This window comes from Sinohyriopsis cumingii, chromosome 12, assembly GCF_028554795.1.
Source record: "Sinohyriopsis cumingii isolate HCF-2022 chromosome 12, ASM2855479v2, whole genome shotgun sequence".
In the NCBI taxonomy this organism is placed as follows: domain Eukaryota; kingdom Metazoa; phylum Mollusca; class Bivalvia; order Unionida; family Unionidae; genus Sinohyriopsis; species Sinohyriopsis cumingii.
The window spans coordinates 127,970,855-127,985,540 of NC_142972.1; the positions used below are offsets into that span (position 1 = coordinate 127,970,855).

A 14,686-nucleotide genomic window follows, 5' to 3' on the forward strand; every position below is an offset into this window, starting at 1 on the left:
CATTTATTCCATAAGTCCGTATTTTAAGGGTCATTTTCATAAGACTTGTGGCAAAATCGTAAGGGTTGGTAGGTCTGCTGTAAAATATCACTTGTACAAAAAAATACAAAACATCTTACCTATTGCAGAAATTTTACTATACAGTGGACCATGGAAGAGAAAACATTCATCTTTACAGGATCGAATTTGTGTGCCTATAAAATCAGCATTGGTTGCTAATATATTTTTAGTTTCTTCTGTCAGATTAACCCCTCCCATTGTGGCAACATCATTGATGTCATCATCATCTCTGAAAAGAATAAGTAAAGTTACTTATTTTACTTTGTCAATTAAAGCACCCTAAAACAAAGATAACCATATTAAAAGTTGCTGATTCAGTGCAAAATCAGGATTGCTCTTTCACAAATTTACTAATGTAATAAGTGTTGAAAAGCTTTATTCTTCCATATCAATACCATTCCACAAATATTAGGTTTGCATGGGCACAATTTTGTTTCTCAAAGTATTGTGTGTACATATCAATGGATGGCCCATTCACTGAATGTTTGTGTGCAGGGTAATACAGTATATCAGTAAAATCCTGGCTATATAGTACCAAGTTGAGCAGAGTACCAAAAAGAAAGAATGTACAATGGTATGTCTGAACATACATACCAAAGTTTACCGCAATTATATCTTAGGCTCAGCAATTTAATATTCTGGGGCATGGGCCTGACCTTTTTTCCTAAAAACAATTCTGCTAGTCAATAGCTGGAAAAATAATTTGCTCCAATTTATAGCAAAATAACATGTTATAATAATGTATCCATGATAATGTTTGAAATAAAATTATCTTAAGATAAAATAAATTATCCCTGCTTAAAAGAAAACTGCAGCCCCCCCCCGCCCCACTGAATGGCCATTACTTTGTCCTTGATGAATTCACTGTAATTGTTGGATAAGTTGCCATCTAAAAACTGATAACTAAAATGGGATGATTAAGTTTATACCATAACTAATATTCTATAAAAGACATTCAGCTGACATTAAAGTCTGTTGATAAAAAATGTTAGTAGTTACATTACTGATACAATTGGCAGGAAATATCTGTTAGGTATGTCATGCGTAAAAGATATTTACCAGAAAGGGTCATTTAACATAGAAAACACTTAAACCACAAACAAAATATTTAGTGAAATTGAGAATTTACATAAAATTCAAACAGAAAACAATTGCTCTCTTAGGATGATTCAAACTCTTACCAAGGAAAACACGTGCTTAACACATTAACAAAAAATAGTAAATAACTAAAAAAATATTAAATTTTTCCACACAATAAATCAACAAATTTAGATTTGGCCTGAATATCTTTTATAAAATCTTGTTTGGCCACCACACTGGCATAAGTGACACATGTGAAATGTGATTAAAAATCATAAATAGAATTATATTTGTAAAATTAAAAATTAATTTGTGACAAACTACAATTGTTTGGTTTTAAGAAAAATAATTTGTTTAATTATTTTGCCATGTAAAATGAGAACATGCTGTTAATATCAGTATATTTGTAAAAAAGATTACTGACTAAAATTAATGAAGTAAAGGTACAGAAGAAAAAAAATGCCTAAAACTTACTTAAGTGAGTCATATTTTTTCTTCTCTTTGTGTGATGAGCTACCACCTGGAGATTCATGAGGTTTGGTTTGAATGATCTGGGAGTGGAGAGCATTGACCATGCTGGGAATATTTCCTCCTGGTTGACCCTTGGCAATCACAGCTTTGGGGAGACCTATCACAGCATTCTGGCCTTGACCAGTCTTAAGTGGCAGCTGTAAAGAAGGGTTTTGCTTAAAATGCTTCATCAGGCCTCATTTTAAATCTAAAATTTCTTCTTAAATGGTGATTTTTCATTTTCTAAAATGTGATCTTATTGACATTTTGATACAAGATTTATAAGATGACACAAACATTATAAAGATAAAAATCAATTTCAAACTTTAAACTTGTAAAAACAAGTCTCCTGATTTCAAATTAAAATATGGGTTCTGTACTTCATGTATGTATCATCTTACAAGGTATCCCAACTGTATCTGACTTTAAAAAACTCTAACACAAAGCTCTGATGCAGAATCTTAAAGCTGATGCCACTGCTACAACTGATGGAAAAGTGATAAGAAAAGCTGAGCATCAGACTCAACAATGAATATTTTATACCATTTTTTAAATAACCTATATTTCTGATCCCACTTACTACATTTTGAAGCAGACAGTAAACTTTTAAGTCAACTGTGTTTCTCCAATAATACTTACCCAGTCATATTATGTGAGGAATATTAGCCTGATACCTCGTGAATCCAGCCCTACTTAAAACGAAATCATTTTTTCTGTCTCATATAGACAATGGGCAATAACTCTTGTCCATTACATGGGTGAAAGTTGGAAAAAACCACAACACAGGCACGGTGGTCAAGGTAGCCACCTAGGCCCCCATGTGTGTCAGGGGCAAAGCCCTGGTGGTGGTGGTGGGTCTTTGGGGCAAAGCTCTAAAGATTCTCTCCACAATCAAAGGTTTAAATAGACTGACTTGCAAGGAAGTCTGGACAAGAGCCAAGTGTAAAGAAGATGGTTCGGGACAAGCTTCTGGGTCTGGGACTGGAAAGACAAATGTGGGTAACTTGTGATTTCGCCTCGTCTCAAAAAGATTGATCAATGGATGCCCCCAAAGTGAGTAGATCTGAGTAAAGACCAATTGATGGACAGACTATTTCATCTGAAAGACTTGACCTTTCCAGGACATAGTGTTGGCCAAGACACTGCATCTGCTGGGAATGTTTCTGATATGTACATTGATATGGAGATCATCACACCAATGCAGGAACTGCCAAATCAAAACACACACAATGCATGATTTAGTGCCAATGCATCTGAGGAGGTAGGATATCACCATATAGTTGTCAGACATAATGAGAACCGTTTTGCCTGACAGCCACTATTTTCAGAATTGAAAGGCACAGATGGCAGCCTGCAATTCTAAATGGTTGATTGTACTGGCCATGTTCACTGATCTCCTTAATTTTAGCCAATTGGGGAAGGAGATGGAAGGATGGTGTATCTTCCTCCAGATCAAAATCTACTGATGCTTTAACTTTACAGTTTTGAGTAGTGGTAAGTTGCCAAAAACCTTAAAATTTCATCAATAGCTAAATTCAATCCATTCCATGGCTGTCACGCTCACTATGTGTCAAGTCCCAATCTGGATCCACTTAACAGCTCTCGATAATAGACAAACCAATGGTCCATTATCTTGGACTTTGATTTTTTTTTCATTCTGAATACAACATTTAATATACAGGTGGCATCGATGATTAAATTTCATCCTCTTTGAAAATGTCACTTATTCTCCCCTGTGGATAAAAAGTGAGACATATGGAAGTCAGGCACTGCCGACTGGCTTGCCTGGACAGCCTTGATCCTGGTGGTACAGTCCAGCAAACAAGCGTATTGGCCACTCAAAAGGCCTGGCTGCATGGATAGATTTTTCACTAAAATCTCCATCACAGTAAGGGAATGTCGCCAATGGTATGACTAGATGGACTGATCTGAAGGAACCAAGGGAAACGGAAGTAATATTTGGCCTGTGTCATTGTCTCCTGGATCAGATGATGCATCTAAAGTGGACGGTTGTACCCTTTCCACATGATCATCCTGCCGTGCTGATATTAATATGGCTAACAGCTGCAAATGATGAATTATGGGAAGGGGAGGATCCAGTGTCCCCCAAAAGATTCGCAATGGAGGTTGATGTATAATGAGGATGTTTTCAACTTATTCCATCTTTCCTTCCCTTCTGCTGCTTTCTGGACAACTATAGTCCAGACTTCCTCTGTCCACATGTTACACATGCTGCATGGCACATACGATGTACACTTAATAATACAATACACTTAATAATACAATACAAGAGTCATGGTTGTCTTCCTTTGCTTTGAACTTTTGCATTTTATTCATTAAGTTGTCATTCCCACTGAAATGACATAAAAAGGAGAAAACAAAGCATAACTTAGTAATTCAGCATGTTATTAACTCTCTAATATCACTTCCATTACTAATGGAAATATCTAAAATAGTGTTGTGTTTTCAGATGCTCTCTGGACTATGCTTTGAACTTATGCATTCAGCATTTAGTTAACATTTCTATTGAAACGATGCAAGAAAAGGAAAAACAAAGCATAAATTAGCAATGCAGCATGTTATTAACTCGCTGATGCCATCTCCATGGCTAAAAGATTAAGCAAAAATAATCTCGTGCTAACTCATAAATGATGTGAGGTCAACAATAGTGTGTGTAACATGGTCTTAAAAAGACAAAGTCTACAAAAGTCACTCAAAGTTGGCAAAGGTTATATATGTCTGTTTCTTAATTTTAATGTAGCTTTAACAACTGGAGTGATATCACTATGACGTCTGCAGTGTGGCAATTTATAGTGATGTCTAGCAATGGGGCATCATGCTGCAGATATGTAGCATCATGTCCCACCTAGTCACATTATCCTGACATCAGTCTGACTGGTCCTAACACTAACCTCTTAATGCTGAGTGCCAAGCGAAGCAGCTGCTAGTACCAGTTTTATGAGTCTTTGGTATGACTCGGATGGTGTTCAAACCCACAACCTCTTGCATCCAAGGTGGATGCTCGAAGCACTTAGGCCACTGGCATGGTCTGGCAAAAATTACAAAAATAATGTATACAACCTGCAGAAAAATGATGACCCACTGAATAAATTCAAAATGTACGATGTTATCAGTACAGCAGTGAAGCTAAGAGAACTAGCAACACCTGGCATTGGCAAGGGGAGTTAATGAGCAAGAGTTCTTGCGCTTTGTATGAGATAGAAAAAGACACTTAGTGTTTTAGTAAGGCTGGACTTGCAAAGTAGCAGGCCAACATTTCTAACATAATGTCATTTGAAGGAGATACCGGATGGTTCAGAAATGTGCTTGATCATCTTGGTCAAGCAAGAAAATGCATATGCAACCTCTTTCGTTCTATTTATAACTTATGTAAGAATTGAAAAAGCACCATATCCATTTTTATGTAAGTAAAACATGCATCCATGCACTTCACCATTCTGACCTCAATGTCCCAAGCTCAAGCCTTTTGGGCAAGTCCATAACGATTAGAACTGTGACTACCACAATTGTTGGTTGGTTATGTGCATTTATCATATCATATGCCCAGTAAGAACGTACATGGTTACTGGGTGCAGATCTCAATCGTTTTGAACCTATATTCCTGGGACTAACTTTGTAAGTAAGGATGCCAGTGGTGGACAATCTACACCAATATAAGACTATCATTGATCCAAGTTTTACGGGTCTATCGCTAAATGTTGGAAGAGGTCAATGATAGAATGTAAGCATTTTAAAGATGTTCTGTCTGCATTCAAGAAATATTTGTTTGTTTTTGCTGGCCTTTACAGCATTTCAAACACATTATTGGCTATTATTATACTAAGGAATTGGGAACTAAGTGCCTACCCAAAGCAGACAAAATTGGCTGACCTGGGCAGGTAGTGAACACTTAACCTAGGCTTCAAAGTGAGCTACCACAGCTCTGCCAATCAAAAAAATATATATTACTGATTAAATTGTAGTTCTTTGTATACTGAAACAAAGCTCAAGTCTACTCCTCAAATAAATTAAACAATTATCAGAAAAGCACCTTTACATGAAACTATCACTCGGTTCCATGAGTTCAATTTTATAGTTGGTCTGAGAGATCTATATTCATTTCCATGTAACAGGTATTAAATTGCCATGTGAAGAAATAAGACATTTCTCATTTTCTAACAGATACAAAATGATGGCTGCATTAATGTCATAATAAAGTCAGTTCAATCCCTTCGGTAAACAATGTGAGTAACTACACATTATGCACAACAACATGGATGTATGGACAAGACATAAGACCTTAAGTGTTATTAAAAAATAGAGACAACATGTGACAGAATTTTTCTTCTGATAAGGGGTGGGGGCCCATCAATTAAATTGTTCAGAAGAGAGGGGCACTTACTGGTAAAAGCTTTCTTACATTCCTGTAAACATGTGCATAAACTTCTTTAAAAAAAATCATTGAGTGATCCTTAAAGACTTTAGTGTTTTTATTTCTTCTTTAAGAAATGAACCTAAAACAATGACTTCGAATACAAATTTAAAATCCTTAATTATTATGAAATGTAACTTATGTATACCTGAAATCTATTTTGCTGTGCCAAAACCTGGCCTACCTGAGGAGCTGGAGAAATAGGCTGAATACTTCCTAGCTGAGCCTGCTGTAATACACTGATTGGTGGGGCTCGCACACCTTCTATTGTCATCTTATTGCTTATTAAAGACTGCCGAAGTAAAGGCAAACTTTTCTGAAAGAAGAGAAGGCATCAGTGACATAACACTCATATTCGTCTGATCAAATGCATTAAGTGTAATCTCTAAATTTCTGTAAGTTTTGTCTAAAATGTTTTAAAAACTGAATCATACTTAAATAGCTGTTTTAGTAGATTCTACAGCTGGGTATCACCAGCTATACACTATTGCAGTATATTTTGTATGCATCTATCATAACAGTAATGCATAGATGAAAAAACTGAAAAATATACAGTCAAGTACATGCCTGTAAAACAATGACTGCTTGTATGATTGTATAAATCCATTGTAAGATGTTAAAAGTCCTCAAACAAAACAGTATTTTTCTTTCATTTCTGTCTTCTTTGTAAATATTCACTAACATTAGTCAGGTACAATAAAAGGATTTAAAAATAAGTGTATCATCATATTCTACCAAACAAATGCACTTGGCACATGACAATAAGCAAGTGAGATGCCTATAATTAGGATAATAAAAACAGATTATCTTCTCTCAGAGTGCTTTTTTTGGTATATAGTTGCTGATGTGGTCCACTCAAGACCAAATTAAAAAGATCACGCAGGTTCTGGGGGCTAAACACTCCATGTATTGAAATATGTGTACTGAGCAGAAAGCAATAGGCCAAATTGGTATGGTATTTGCAAGGTCATGTTTTCTTTCGCTTTGTATTCCTCAATCCTTGGATAGTTTCTTAGCAACCAGGACAGTGAAAGATGTAAATGGTGCTCTCATGAATTAATTCCTTCGATGGATAGATCATATATCTTTCAAAGGTAAAAAATGCCTTATACTTATTTGGGACGGGAGAGGAGAAAGAATGGTCAAATGCAGACAATACTCATGTGAAATAAATATTTACAAGCACAAATCAAACATACACTAGGTATAATTTAAGAAATACTTCTGTGGAATTTTAACTGCTATATTTCTGCATTTTAAAACAGTGTGTGTGTAGTTCATTTGGTAAAGGTACAAGGAGACAGTTTGTATATATTTTGTGAATGGTCTTTTTATTTCACCAAAATGGATGAAAATTGTACAATAATTTTTTTTGGACAGTATATATGCTTTTAGTTTGCTTCATTCTACTGTCATATTGTTGGTATGAGCCTGTATTGTGACACATTACTGGCTGAGTAAATACTGAAGTTCACTGATTCACTGATGATATAAAATGTGATAATAAACCACTCCTAAATATTGTATTATCTCATAAAACTTAAAAATGAAAATGCAATGTCCTCTATTTTGATCGTTGGGAATACATTAATGGTTTCTCTTTTCAGCAGGTTTAGTAAAGTACAATAACTAGACAGCATCTGAAATTAAACATTTTTCCATTTCTGAGGTACTGAATCTTTGGTACAATAAAATAAATTAAATAATTGATAAATCAACTGCTGTCAGTGATTTCAAAATGAAAAGCTGTCCATGGTATACACTATGACTGGCAATTGTAAAAAAAAAAAACAGTGGTCAATCATGCTTAAATTAAAAAAGAGCATTTTATGGAGATTTAATCCAATCTCAGATTACAGTTTCTCCAGGACCAAATGCAGCTTGTAACATTTTCTTGACTTGATCAAATAAAAGCACAATATTGCTACACATTATAAATAATGTGTCAGATCTTTTCAATTCTAAACCTAATCTTCAGTATCTAAAAGCCAAGACTAACATATTCAATATCATTTGAAGTGATATAACGGTACTGGGATTGAAATACAGAAAGTTTGAAAAAGTATATAATCATTTTTATCCAATTTTTACCAATATTGTGCTTTTATTTATTCAGCTCTAGGCACAAGTACAAATATGTATTGAAGTATAACTTGACACTGGTGCTATTATTATTTCTAATGGCACACACAGACGTATGAATTAAATAACATAATCCAAATGCATGATAATTTCTTCTTGTTCTGTCTATTGCTGAATGGTAAATAGTTTTTTTTTTTAAACCTGTCTTTGATAGAGTGTCATTAAGTCAAGAATAAATCAGCATATAATAAATATAATCTGTCTATATTTCATAATGTTAAAGCTCCAAATAATGAGCAGATACTGATGATATCACAAATAATGTCTCCAATACATGTATTTCTGAGGTGCATTCTTGTTCCCCACTATGGTAATGACAACAAAAACACATGCCAGGTATATTTCTGAGGGTGATGTAATCTACATAGATTCACTAGTAATTATGCACCAGGCATTCATGGTAGCAGGTTCTTAGAAAATCATTCTGATGTGGGAGGGTTTCAGCAAGTGCTTTACTCCCACATGGCATGGTAGGATACTGACACTCATACTTACAAATGACCGTTTTTTTTAACGCAAGTTTAACCAATCAGTTTGTATTTATTAAGGCACCTACAAGTGTCTGTTTTTTTTTAATGCAAGTTTTTGAAACATTATAAGCATTATCAGGTTAAAAGAACCAACAATCATGCAGGGCGACAACACTGATTATCCATGTTATTTATTACCTTAATAAATGGCACCAGATATGGCTGTGGAGATGACTTCAGTTCTTTCTGTAACTTCTCTGTGAAAACTTCTGGTTCAACTTTTCCATCCTACAAAAAAATAAACCACTGGATGTACTGACATTTCTGTAAAAATAGTCATATACTGCATTAAAATCAATATCTAAAAGATTGCCTCTGTATTTAGTAGTCCTTCATGAGCTGATCTACTGTTAAAAAAGAGGACCCATCACCCAATCCAATACTCACTGACCAAGGACTATCCCACTCAATTATGTGATGCAAAATATCATGTATTTTAAATGACCACTTTGAAGAGAATAGTGTGGTGTGCATAAAGATATATACTCGCACATAAACTTGTAAAATTTGAACACTTAAAAGCATTTTGTATTTAACATTTTTATAACTGCCTTTCTTCAATAATGTTGATTTTCGCATATTTTAAAGTTAAAGAAAAATACTGCATCAAAATGCTCAAAAATCCAAGTGCAGTAAAACGAGATCCTTCTTTAACTAAATAAATAAATAATTCCTCCAAGAATGAAGTTACTATATTAATACTTGTTACATCATTTATCCATTGGCTTACAATCTACAGTAATGTTCTAATGCATACCTATTTTATTAATTGTATCATGATTGATTATCAAAGTTTTTTTCTAAAGAGTAATGAAGATCCTTTTATTCTCTGCAGAAATATCAAGTCTATCATTAACATTGCTTGTGGGTGTTACTTTTCTGTATACTAACTGCTTGAAAAGAAAGAGCAACTGTACCAGGTTTTCTGGTCAACATTAATTAAAATAGCAGGTAGAAGAGAGAGAACCTAAATAATACCATCATCTACCTAAATTAGTGATCAATCAAATCCCTTTAATATTTATATTCCAATAAAGAAAAACATTTCTTGAAATACAACTCCGTTGACAAACAACCTGTCTTGAGAGACCAGATTCTCAAAAGAATGATTTACTGATTATAATTTTGGGATAGGTTATGATAAACCATCTGTCTAGACGGACAATGACTTTGTTGGCATAAGGAGTAATCTTCAAGACAGGTGCTTTGTTGTTGTTGTTGTTGTTGTGGGGTTTAACGCCATTTTTCAGCACGATAGGCTATACATGGCGGCCAGTATTAATGGTGGAGGAAGAACCCGGAAAACCCCGGAAAGAACCACCGACCCACGAGAAGCTACTGGCAAGCTTTCTCACATGCCCACATTGGCTGAATCTTAGACTCGAACCGCCGCAGACAGAGGTGAGATGGCAGTGATCCGTAACGAAGAGCGCTTTAGCAAGACAGGTGCTACTGTAACTTTAAATGAAGATAATATAAAATAACTAAGGAATAGTGTCTATGTAAATTTGTTTTCTCATCGACCTGGAAGCACATGTCAGTGACTTGTCTCATAATTGGCAACAGTAATTTTTTACATTCTTAGGATCTACGATGATGAATTGAACTGTATTGCTGCTTAAACAAAATAAAATGGTTCTTCTGATGAATAAAGTGCTATTCATAGAAAGATGGTGATAAATGTAAATGTTTTTCTTGAAAATAATAAAGTTCTAAAAGAAATATTAATGTTAAAAAAACTGCTGCAATGAAGACTGTGCACTATCTCCATTATCTTGGACTTTGATTTTTTAATTTTTTTTTCATTCTGAATACAACATTTAATATACAGGATTAACCCTAACTGAAATTTGCGATACAATGTAGGTGGTTTTCACTTGCAAAATTAAAAAATCTGGAGTATAGGAATAAATGTTCAATTTTTTTAAAAAACAGATTTTTTTATAGAAATAACATCAAATTGAATTGAAGCAGGATAAAGAAACTTGTGTTTCCATGTTCAAGGTTTTTAAAAGGTTTTAAATTTTAGAGGTTTTACTGTAATTAATACCTGTATATAACAATGTTTACATAAGTACAATCATACCTGTATACCACAATGTTTACATAAGTACAATCACACCTGTATACTACAATGTTTACATAAGTACAATCACACCTGTATACCAAAATGTTTACATAAGTACAATCATACCTGTATACCACAATGTTTACATAAGTACAATCACACCTATATACCACAATGTTTACATAAGTACAATCATACCTGTATACCACAATGTTTACATAAGTACAATCATATAGCTTTTTCTACATTTCATTCAGATGCTGCTTCAAAACATAAAATTACAATGCTAAGCCAAAGCAACCAATATAAACAAATTTGGTGTTGAGAAAAAATAGATCACTACAATGATAAAATTTGAACAAGTTGGTGCTTTGAGCTAGTTGCTGGCAGCTAATGAGAAGGCTGATTATCGTATATAAATGGAAGAAGATAGATATCAGCAAGGTAAAATAACCATCATTTACTCATACACTGAATCTGTGACAGTCATACCAACATGAATCTCTCAAATCCATTGGCTATCTCAGTTCTACGTTTTGGAACATATTATACATACACTGCTGAACAAAGTCTGGCTCAAGGTCAATAAAATTACCAAGACATCAAAATGGATCCGAGTTCTGTTTACCATCAGCTTCACTGCTATGTTTTTTTACATTCAAACAAATTGATAGCATGTTTGATAGCATATCCTGTACCTAATGCAGCTACTATTGCAGCTACTCACTATCAAGCCCTGTATGAGATCTCGGACATTACGGACGATTGCTTCAGGTTGACTAGAGGCCAGTTTGATAAGGGTGGACAAGAAGTTCTTGCACTTCTTCACATTTTCCAGCATCTGAATCTGCTGCTGGTAACTTGCTGCTGTAGATACAGAAAAGGAAGTTAATTATTAGCATGCATGCATGGTTGATAACTCTAAGCTATTGATAAAAAATAATAAAGAATTTTCTAAAAAATTTTAAAGCTGAAAGCTTCACTCCCAGTCAAGAGAAACAAGCGGTTATATCTGAGGACATTTTTAAAACCTTTTTTAATTTTCACACTAAGATTTTATTAACAAACAAAAGCACTGTCTTTCACAGCTTTATCCTTCCAGTGGGTATTATAAAGTGAATTTCCCTATACATTAAGAGTAAATGTACATAGAACATATCTATATTTACTGAGTAGATACAACAAAATACCTCAAGAGCACATCCTCAGTATCTTGGAATCTCCTCAAGACCAACATTTTTCATTCTTTATTATCATAATTTTACCCCCGTAAACTGAAATCATATTAACTTTGAATACTGAAACAAATTTTGATCCCAAATTTAAATTTTGTGCCACTCCCTTAAAAAAATTCAGTTAAATATGGAAATGAATTTTAGCCGCTAAATTCCTGACAAATTCTGGAATAAATTTATTACAGCAGCAACTAATTTAGTACGCTTATATCTGTGAGGCAAAGACACAGAAAATGCCCCAACGTTGTGCGAGGTTAAAACAGTACTTAACATGCACAAACACATATTAGGGCTGACAAAAGGTTAATCTTTGCATCTTTAAAAATAAGCCAGCTATTCAGGCAAATTATTAATAACCAAATGCTTCTAGGTAAGACATTTAAGAAAGATTATGCTTATCTGCTTAGTATCTAATGATGATTAATGTTATTCATTTATATACATGATCAATTGAACATTATTTTTTAAAAAATTAAATATCAGGGCTTTCTTAACCAGGCATGTGGCCTCATTTCTGATACTTTGCCAATGAGACAAAGCAGTACTGTAAAAGTGGCCAAATGCTCAGCCAATCAGATTCACTCAACAGGTTCTTCAAAATGTTCAGCCAATCAGATGCAATATCACCTTCATTAATATGCACTGATTTGACTTCCTTTAAAAATTACCTAAGATCCTGAAACAAGTCGATATTCCAATTATTATCAAGACTGGTTCAGAATGAGGTCCTCCAGAGTGGTAATAAGCACAGTCAATCACATGTAAAATCACCCCATAAATATGCAAGATTTTCTCAATAATACGTGTGGATCCTGATCTTTATCAAATCCAAGATTTTGATGACAGAAGCCCACATTTCACATTTCATAAAAATTGGATATATAATTTCCAGAGAGCTGAAAATGATTATTCAATCAGGTGCAATATCACATATAACTTGCTTATTAATAAGTCACCAGATACTTTGATCATAAAATCCTATATTCCTAATGTGACTGAAATTGGATTCGAAATAAAGACTCCAAAGTGGTAATAAGTAATTGTTATGGATGGACACATGAAAGATGCATAACCATGCCATAAGATCGTTGGGCCTTATGGCCAGCAGATCTAAATAAAGATATAGCCATAAAATCTTGTGTACTTGCTGCATACTCTTTTAAAACTTGACTTGTACCTATGAAATGCTAGAACAGAAATGCCAATTTAAAGAAAAAACCAAACAAATACCAGAATCATGAATGAATGCTGCATGCTCTTCTGATATTTTCATTAAATCATGTGCAGGCAATACTATTTCTCGGTTTAACTGAATAGTCTGCAGTTCTGTCACTTGCCAACCAATGAAGTCATGAAAAGTACACAAAATGAAAATATGACTAAGCGGGCAGACATGGCAAGGAGCCTTATCTTGAATGGCATTAGCATAAAAATGCAGAGCAGGGGTGGGTGGAAAATAGACTGTGCCCTTACCCTTGAAAACCAACCCCTGAGTGACACATGAGAAGTCACCTTACTGATATGTACAAATGTACTGTGGTCCAGCACTGTACCTCTAACAGATTTTATGAGATTGAACAGAAAAAACATAAAACCACCCATAAAATAAAACCTAAATAATATTAATATTGACCTTGAAGACAGGACCCCCAAAGTGGTACACAATAATATATTATTAAATTTCTTCCCAATTTCTGATGGTACTAAAGCTGTATGTAGGGAAATGAAAGTGTGAGGGAAAAAAGTATCAAAATACAGAATCTTGATACCGACTTTGAAATCCCAATATGGTGTGTGACAGATCTGCTCATGATGACATATGCTGTTGTTGTTGTTATGGGGTTTAACGCCATTTTTCAGCACACGATAGGCTATGCATGGCGGCCAGTATTAATGGTGGAGGAAGAACCCGGGAAAACCCCAGGTAGAACCATCGACCCATGAGAAGCTACTGGTAAGCTTTCTCACATACCCACATTAGCCGAATCCTAGACACGAACCCATGCAGACAGAGGTGAGATGGCAGTGATCCGTAACGGAGAGCGCTTTAGACCACTCGGGGCCCCCATGATGACATAAAAACCCCAACCAATGACCTTGACCTTGAAGAGAAGATCTCTACTTTGGTACCCAACAAACCTTTTAGTGAAAATATGTCTACCAAATTTCATTATTTAATTTCAAACAACTCTAAAATTGTAAAACCTTAAAAAAAGAAAGATTGAAAACTTCAAATATTTAGATATGACCTTGTCCTTTAAGACTGGACCCAAATATGATACATGACACCCCTTCTAATGATAATGTATACATATACAGAGTTTCATCCCTTAATATCTAACGGTTTGAAAGTCACAAGGGGGAAAAGAAAGCATAATGTAACCCTTAAAATAATCAGTTACAACCTTGGCACCAACATAGTATCCAACAAACCTTCTAATGATAATGTACAAGTAATACCAAGTTTCAACAATTAATATTAAATGAACTGAATGCTACTGGGCACAAATGATAGTGACAGAAGGATGGAAATGAATCCTGCACTTTGCACACAAAAAAGCGGGCCAAAAAAATACAAGGGATGAGCAAGCAGGAAAGAATTTGTGCACTACAGGGCATATTTTCATGC

The 14,686-nt window shown here is 34.6% G+C and overlaps 1 protein-coding gene across 3 annotated transcripts in view; it reads right to left on the bottom strand.

Annotated features, from left to right (window-relative positions):
• Window positions 1–14,686, bottom strand: part of LOC149787434 (transcription initiation factor TFIID subunit 4-like) — a 57,641-nt gene that overhangs the window by 22,749 nt on the left and 20,206 nt on the right. For 2 of the 3 annotated variants that reach the window (XM_089978047.1, XM_089978045.1), the window contains exons 4-8: window positions 11,550–11,689; window positions 8,893–8,982; window positions 6,231–6,398; window positions 1,615–1,808; window positions 120–289 (exon numbers count right to left, since the gene is read on the bottom strand). In XM_089978047.1, the coding sequence (XP_089834173.1) occupies window positions 120–289; window positions 1,615–1,808; window positions 6,231–6,398; window positions 8,893–8,982; window positions 11,550–11,689 (762 nt within the window). The remainder of the gene's footprint in view (window positions 1–119; window positions 290–1,614; window positions 1,809–6,230; window positions 6,399–8,892; window positions 8,983–11,549; window positions 11,690–14,686) is intronic. The other variant, XM_089978046.1, reaches the window with a different exon arrangement.